The sequence below is a fragment of the Setaria italica genome, chromosome I (assembly GCF_000263155.2).
Source record: "Setaria italica strain Yugu1 chromosome I, Setaria_italica_v2.0, whole genome shotgun sequence".
In the NCBI taxonomy this organism is placed as follows: Eukaryota; Viridiplantae; Streptophyta; class Magnoliopsida; order Poales; family Poaceae; genus Setaria; species Setaria italica.
Genome location: NC_028450.1, coordinates 9,663,202 through 9,671,667, shown reverse-complemented (window position 1 = coordinate 9,671,667; position 8,466 = coordinate 9,663,202). Strand labels below are relative to the sequence as shown.

General features: G+C 41.4%; 1 protein-coding gene across 1 annotated transcript; it reads right to left on the bottom strand.

Annotated features, from left to right (window-relative positions):
* Positions 1-489: 489 nt before the first annotated feature.
* On the bottom strand, positions 490-6,552 carry LOC101752472 (serine/threonine-protein kinase STY46). Its single transcript, XM_004952046.2, has 16 exons — positions 6,044-6,552; positions 5,848-5,962; positions 5,268-5,353; positions 5,024-5,143; positions 4,300-4,354; positions 3,896-4,006; positions 3,721-3,771; positions 3,239-3,411; positions 3,035-3,142; positions 2,777-2,850; positions 2,521-2,696; positions 2,306-2,401; positions 2,139-2,219; positions 1,976-2,029; positions 1,308-1,442; positions 490-1,141 (listed from the first exon to the last, which is right to left on the bottom strand). The coding sequence occupies exons 1-16, from the start codon at positions 6,256-6,258 to the stop codon at positions 1,070-1,072; spliced, it is 1,722 nt and encodes a 573-aa protein (XP_004952103.1). The 5' UTR covers positions 6,259-6,552; the 3' UTR covers positions 490-1,069.
* Positions 6,553-8,466: the final 1,914 nt, after the last annotated feature.

Sequence of the window (8,466 nt, the reverse complement as noted above, 5' to 3'; positions counted from 1 at the left end):
GCAAGCTAGCTGGGAACGGAAGTCGTGCTCTGCTCCGGCGGCCTTTGCCCGTTGCCCCGGCCGCCCGTCCGCAAGCTACAGCGCTGCTGGCTCCTGCGTCGTCCGTCGCCATGAGGACGCGTGCATTGCCCGTGTGCGCGGCCGTCCAACCCTTTTGTATGCGCCGCCACAGAGCGCGCCGGCACCGGAGCAGCTGACGCCGAACCGCACGGCCGCGACGGCGTCGAGCCGGAACACGCCCGCCGCGCACCATCCTGCCGGGGACCCGGGGAAGTAGGGAGGGACATGCTTAGGCAAGAACAAGAAGCTGGACAAGGCCGACATGGTGTACAAGTCCATGGTAGGGGCTGGGATGAAGATGAAGGCGCCGGCGTATACCACCTCTGTCAGGGCATTGTACAAAGAGGATTACTAATTATCATCAGAAGATAATATTTCAGCACATTCGAACAATAGCTGCTTGCATATATATAACTTTTGAAATACAAATGAAGTATACATATGGGGTCCACAAAAATTGCATTCCTCACTGAAACAGCTGACTGATGTATACAACCATGTTCAAGAAACCGGTGGTAACCTGTACAAACCACCCTTGAAATCTGCAAATAGTTCTAATGGAATCTGGAAACAGGGTAAAAGAAGGTTCCAAGTACAGGAAGAAGACAACAGAGGATGGTTACAAGATCCCTCCATTCTCAACCTTTTTTCTTAAATCTTGTACGCAACAACCTCCTGGTTCAGGCCAGCTTCTCGCCTGCCGTAGTTTCCATTTAAAAAATCAGACATGAAACAATGTCATCAGATACTAACAGCTCGCCTCTTCAATCTTATGAAAATTCAACAAAACTGGAACAAGAGCAGATTAACAGGGGCAAAAAGAAAAAAGAGGAAGAAAACAAAGTAGATTATAGCAAAAAAAAAGAAAAGAAAGAAGAAGACCAAAACAGCTGCAGTTACATGAAGTTATGACTGATTGACTGTACACTACAAGGCACGCTCCCCCAGCAGGATGCTGCAATTACACTATGCATCAAGCACCAACATTGGAGTAACTATCATGTGCCCCTCAGCGACCTCTCTTCAGGGCTGAAAGAAAACCTGTCTTCGCTTTGTGGCGACCCTCAGTGTCAGTTCCCACCTGTTTCAAAGTGAGGTGAGAATCATGATAGAGCATTACATTCGACAGGATACAATAGCGAGGACAAGCTGAGCAGGGACCAACTTTTCGAGTTACAGAAGAAAATCACGATAACTATATCTAGACATGTGATAAGCCGGTGGTGAGAAAAATGCAGAGGGCTAACCTCTTTGGAGAGTCTCTGAAGAATTTCCAGTATCTCAAAGAAGTCAGGCCTTTCAGCTGGATCTCTATGCCAGCATTTCTGAAGCAACTCGACGAGCTTGGGGTGGGTGTCTTTTGGGATTGTTGGCCTAATGCCCTGCAGAGAATGCACACAGGTAAACGGAGTTCTTCATAACGTGTAAGTGAAGAGTATGGTCTACCAGCCCAAAATTTACCCAAACTACTATGGACTGTAAAAATCTCTAGAAAACCCTGTAAGCACTGGAACAAAAGTTGTTTTCTTCAAAAGAACTGGCCATATCAGTTTCACTTAAAAATAGAAACTGGTCCTGGCTAGCTGTTTTAACTTGTTGTATGTACAGTGAACTTGTTTATAATATATTGTATAATCTGTTAATAAACAAATGCACCACAAAGGAAGACAATCCAGTACTTAAATGACTCTTCCTTGAAAGAGCAAAGCCAGCATCATTTGTAAAAGACTCTTCCTATAAAGAACTGCTCCCCTCCCTCTTCCCAAGTCTCTGCACATGTCCTTACCTAAAATAAGAACTAAAGAAATACAATGTCTTCTAGATGTAGCTGTCTATGAACTCCATGAAGTTATATCCTTTGTGGGCGTACTAATGTAACTGTGGAAACCAAGCAGAAATGTTGAAATGCGCTTACCTTCTGAACAACACCAATTGCTGCTTGCAGTGGTGTTAGGTACTCATAAGGGATCTGAGAAATTGAACAGTTATCGACGTCAACCTTCACAGATAATTATATACCAACTAAAAGTAAGAGAAATTGAGGGACTAATCATGCCAAAGAATACAAGTGCCATCACCTTGCCGGTTAGCAGCTCCCACAGGACAATTGCAAAGCTAAAAACATCTGCTTTGTGACCATAGGGCTTATGTTCTATGACCTGAAGTTTCAACAAGAGCATCTGTTTGTTAGGACAGACAAATAGGCATTACTTTCTTATGAAATATGCATGTGGACGATGTACACCTCAGGTGCCATCCAACGGTAAGTTCCAGTCTCTGCAGTCATCACTCCAGATTGATCTTTCACACGAGCAACACCAAAATCTGCAACCTTTACAACCTGCAAAATATATTCCTTTCAGGTTTTGAGATCTAGTGATACCAGCAAAGATCTATGTTCACATTCTTATAATTGAACAAATAATATGAATTATGACTTTATGAAAAATTAAAGCTGACCTTGTTTTCATCCATGAGAAGATTTACAGTCTTGAGGTCACGGTGAATTATGTTATTCTGATGCAGATAGTTCATTCCTTTAGAGATGTCAGTTGCCACTCTTAGAATTTCTGGAAGCTTGAAAGCACTGTTCTTTTTATGGAGGTAATCATAGACACTCCCTCCTGACATGAAATCTAAGACAAGGATATGCGAAAAAAGGTGTAAGGGGATCAAATAAGAAATTTATTGGCATGGCTACTACAGAATAGTATACCTGTTACAATATATAAGTTTGGTTGTCTTGTACAGGCACCGATAAACTGCACAACGTTCCTGTGACGAACCTTTCTGCAAGCATGTATAAACCAAGAAACAATGACATAATTATCAAAGTTGATAGGCAGATAAGTTTAATTTGTAAAATATAGAACCTACACTATGACTTGAAGTTTTCAATACTAGAGAAATTCATAACAAATGGAGATGGAACCATTTCAGTAAAGCTAATGTCAATAAACAATTTCAAACTAACCTCATAATGTACACTTCCTGTGCAAAATCTTGGTACATATCCGCACTGATTCGCTCAGGCATCACTACTTTAATGGCAACATCCTGACTGCAGTACGATCCACGGTACCTACGGAAGCCAAGCATCAAATTCAGCACTGAATTTTCTTCTATTTCCACTTTATGACTAAGAAAAACTTAAAACTTTGCTTCAGATTGTACTTACAGGTCGCCATTTGATCCAGAAGCAACTTTGTTTCCAAATTTGAGCAGTTTCAGATCAATTTCCCAAACATCTGCACCATCTGTTGGTATTTCCACACTAGTAGATGGCATACTTTCTCCACCTTGAACTTGTGACGACGGTGATGATCTGTTAGATACAGGGCAAGCCTGTGCCTGTACACAACGTTAACTTAACACAGTTAAACACATGCTTGTAATTTCAGAACATCAGAATAAATGTTTTTAGAAGCACTGCTGTGCACATGTAACAATAAAAGTATACATTTTTCTGGTGTCATCAATGGTTGAAGACCGCAAGACCTTTTAAATTATTAGATCCCAATAGGTGATCTGCTTTAATAAACTAAGAACTTCTCTAGAAATAAGAGGACAATTTAAGTAATACCAAGGTAGCCAAAGGCAGATTATATTTTGTATGACTGGAGTTTCTAATTTCACAAAACGAGGGGAGGAAATGAGTACCTCAATTTTGTGAAATTTCTGGAGTAACTTTCCTTGTAGCTCCTCAGTACTCTAGAAATTTCAGGAAAAGAATATATTGTTATTAACAAAAAATCACACATTACTGAACTAATAGAATACTTAAAAGCAAATAATCAATTGCAATGATGTACTGAAGCAAAGAGGAACTCCATACCCCAAGATGCCACCCAGTAACAACAAATACATCCAATGAGTAACCATCAATTGTTGAAAATGCATGTGCTTCTTGGATGTCAAGACCGAGCTCAGCAAGCAAACATGTCAGCTGCAAATAAACGGATAAATGACAGCATAAGACCGCAGGCAGTTGCTGACAAAGGTCTACTCTGGAAGTGACTTAACCTGACTTCAACTGATTTATTGTATATTGTTAATTTCTTTACCCTATTATCAAGATTTTTATATAATATTTAGTTTTATTCATTGTGCTTATTGACTAGTACATGCTAGCTTCTAAATTTACTGAATTTGATTATCCCTATTAACTGTATGCGTTGGCTAATTGTGAGTAGCCTTAACTGAGAATTGCACATTCCAAGGAAAACGAAGATTGCATACCTGACTAAGAAGTTTTGGCTTATCAACTGTTGCAAAAGTTATCTCATGCATAGGCCTGCACCATTCAGAACAGAGAGAACTATCAAGTAGCAGAGAAATTATCTTCTCAAACTGTTTGTATATCAACAAGATATATGTCCCTAAATAGTAACGACTTCAGGTTATGTGCTTTGCTTTTTTTTTGAAATAAAAGGTTATATGCTTTGGACAAATGAAGGCTTCCAAGCATGACCATTTAACAGTTTCATACTATGCAAACAAACCAGAACGAAACTCAAAGATGCTAGCTCAGGTGAGTAACCTTGATGGAGATATTTGGAACCCCAACCAAGTTTAAGATATATGTCACCTCAAGAAAGTACAAATTTTCTTGCATTCAGAAGAAAATTGTACATATCCTAACATCTTAAATAATTGTTTTTAAAGAAATAACATCTCAAGCCACATTGGGAGCTGATTTGCAGCTAAGCATTAGCAAATATTGTATATTGCAATCATTTGGTTAGAGTAACACATGTAGCCATATCTGTCATTTTCGAAATTGCAACATCAAAATATCACAAACAATATATTGAGGTCCAAAAAGGTGAATTCCTTCATTGTTAATCTGCCAAGAAATCCTGAAATGCTACTTCTTTTCTCGAGGAATGGAAACACTAAACCGAAAAAAAATAGATCAAAAAGCAAGCACGACACTATAAGCACTGCAAAGGAAATTATTTACCTGGAAATGAGATGTACACTGTGATCAGTATCGTTGGTGCTTCTTACATCACCCTCACTTGTTTCAAGCCCAAGCGCCTCTAGATTGGAGGAAGAACCAAATGCAGGAGGTGGGTGGACCCTGAAGAATTGTACACGTCACAACATTAACAGGCCAAAAAAACACGAAGAGCTATATCAGTAGAAAGCTATCAGTACATAAAAGAGATTTTTTTTTTATCTACAAATATATAGGTCATACGTACAACTGACTCGGCAAGTGATTAGAAGCAACCATCTCCATGTCAGGATCGATAGAATCACCCATATCCTCGTCAATAATTCTAGAAACCTGATGATCAACCATGAAACAAACAGGTTTGCTTCAGAAATCATAGATAATCACATATCAGGTTAATACATGAAATGCCTTTAATAACAACAAAAGAACAAATGATATGCAAGCTCTTGTAAACTCCGGCACCATCGAACAGATCAAGAATGAACATATTGCTGAAACGAGAACAGGAACAACCAACAAAAAGGTGCATCTTTACAATAGCTCTACTCGTTGGTATGATCGAACATGTCAAAAGAGTTGCTAAACTCCTGGAACAAAGAACAACATCCTAAAAATTGCATCTTTTTGCGAGATCTATTCTTCCGCATATATATGATCGAACAAGTTACTTTGGTACCTGCTGGTCAGAACTCAGAACTCAAAAGACGTTGCATAGATTCCTGAACGAGAGGAGCAAATGAAGGACGCGTGTGGGGCATGCAACTACGCAATTAAGCATGTGATGATGACAGTGGATAGGAATACGATGGGTGTGGATCTCTGACCTGCACGACGCGCACCGACAAGGCGGGCCGCCGCTCCGGGTCGCGCGCCTCCTCCAGCAGCCGCTGGTGCGTGACCACGTCGTCCGCCCTCTCCGCGTTCACATCCAGCGCGTACCTGCGCGGCGGATCGTACGCGCGTCAGGCGAAGCAACGATCGCGACTACAGGAAATCACCGGGGGGCGAGCTGCGGCTCACCGTGCGGGGAGGCGGTGGAAGTGGGCCCAGAGCGCTTCCTCGAAGGCCGGCGAGATCTCGGCGGGCGCGGCGGCGGCGGAGGAGGAGCGCAGGCGGGCGAGCACCTCGTTGTACACCTCGAGGCGGCGGCGGCCGTGCTTGTCCGCCCGCCGTCCCCCCGCGCCAGCCTCGGACTGCCGCGGCGGCGCCGGCGCCGGGGGATCCTCCACGGCCATGGATCTGATTAATTAACTACGAACGTCAATCGAGAAAGTCGACTCGCAGAGGCACGAGACGGCCGTGCTAGCTGCTAGTGCCCTTGCATGCATGGAAGGTGGTGGCGCGCACGTGAGGAGACGGCGGCAAAGGCGAGAGCTTTATAGCGATGGAGAGGCAGCAATAGAGAGTAGTGACTCGGAGACGGACGCCTAGGCGAATCCAGAGAGGAAAAGAGAGGCTTCCTACAAATTCAACCTCGGATTAACAAGAAACCAGAGAAGATTTTGGGAAGAAATTGCTGAGCTCTAAATTTCGAGTAAATACAGTTACATTTTTGGAAATCAAATATTTGGTATACTAACTGGTTTTTGGAGATAAGGTTGTCTGAGGTGGCTAGCCCACCCCTTCTTTGGTAGGATTTGGATTTGGATGCCCACGATGATAAATGAATTAAATAATCGGAGAAACTAAGTCAAATGCGATGTGGCGAATTGAAAATGATTACAGGGACAACAAGCCACACTGTTTTCTCCCCCTTGTTCAACAACACCCAGCATCACACACATGGACATCTGCTAGTGCTAGGTCTACAAGGCGTCTGCAACCTGCAGATGTGCATGAGGAAGAGTTCAAGACTTTTGGCTGTTAGCTAATGCGTTGGTTAAGGCACAGTTGGGATTCATCTCAGATTAGCATTAGCTGCAGGTTCATCCCTCCTGGACCCCAACGAGCTGACTAGATGGGCACCCAACTTGGAGTAGTATGGATTTTTAGCGTCACAGCACAGCATGATCTTGTAAAAGTACTCCCTCCGTCCTTTTCTATCTATCGTTCTCGTTTTCTGAAAATTCAAATATAATCAATTTTAACTAAATACATAATATTAATATTTATGATATATAATTAGTATCATTATAGATCAACACGCTTCCCACGACGACAGATATTAAGGGACAGGGGAGTATATGGGCAATAGTTGTTTAAAACTACACATAGCTGTTTTTGGAACTTGAGCATGGATGAAAAGCAGCGTCTAGCTTACACTGGCTACTTCGGTAAGTTCATGAAATTCGGACAAATTAAAGACACATCACCAAAAAATCACTAGGAGTAGCCACCAAATCATAATAACTTACATTCTCTGCTCTGGAGACGAATTATAAGACTAGCAGTTAGAATTCATGGAAAAAATATGGAGAATGGTAAAGGATATAAGGCTCTTTCAAAGGCAAAGAGAAAAAAAGAAAACACGAGAAGAGAGAGTAAACTAGCAAAAAGATAAAGCTATGGGTCACTTTCAAAATTAATATCCCACCGTGTAGAGGTAAAATATGGATCAAATCAAATGGAGTTAGATACTTAGATATGAGTGTTGCATGCATGAATGACTGCATTACCTCGATCAACCTCATCCTGGATGAATTTATGTACGCTGTCAAAAAAGAAACCTAGAGGAGGATATGCCCGTACCGATCCGCCGCATCACAGCACATCCACATCAATATATGAATTAAGAAGGCGATTAGTTAATTCATTAATAATAATCTATTCGAGGATAAGCATTGCTACGCGTGCCACATGAGTGAGTTAGAATATGCCTGTGTTTCTTGACCGATCATACGGTTCTCCGCATCTCAAATAGCTCCTACTTTAGGTCCCGTTTGGTTCCAGAACTAAAGTTTAGTCATATCATATCGAATACTTAGATACTAATTAGGAGTATTAAACATAGATTAATTACAAAATCAATTGCACAGATGGAGGCTAATTCGCGAGACAAATCTATTAAACCTAATTAGTCCATGATTTGATAATGTGATGCTACAGTAAACATGTGCTAATCATGAATTAATTAGGCTTAATAGATTCGTCTCGCAAATTAGCCTCCATCTGTGTAATTAGTTTTATAATTAACTCATATTTAGTCCTCCTAATTAGCCTCCGAAGATTCGATGTGACATGGACTAAACTTTAGCTACGGATCCATCCCTTTAATTGAATTAATCCAGAGATGAGGTGTTGGATGAGCACTCCAGCCCAGCACCGGATCCGCTGGTTTATCGTTGTCTGACTTTCAGAAGGTACTAGTACCAAACCAGTTAGGAATTCAGACACCAGAATTGGTTGAGACACGAAGAGTATTGCAAAGTGTGCACCTGTTTAAACACCATTTTTCCTATCCTAACATAATATAATTATGGTCATATAATAATAATTTTTTAAAA

Coding starts and splice junctions, on each gene's coding strand:
- LOC101752472 (XM_004952046.2), bottom strand. CDS start 6,258: ATGGCCGTGGAGGATCCCCCGGCGCCGGCGCCGCCGCGGCAGTCCGAG. Junction 4,355..5,023: donor AGTGTACATCTCATTTCCAG/GTAAATAATTTC, acceptor TGAATGGTGCAG/GCCTATGCATGAGATAACTT. Junction 1,443..1,975: donor CAATTGGTGTTGTTCAGAAG/GTAAGCGCATTT, acceptor CATTCTCTGCAG/GGCATTAGGCCAACAATCCC.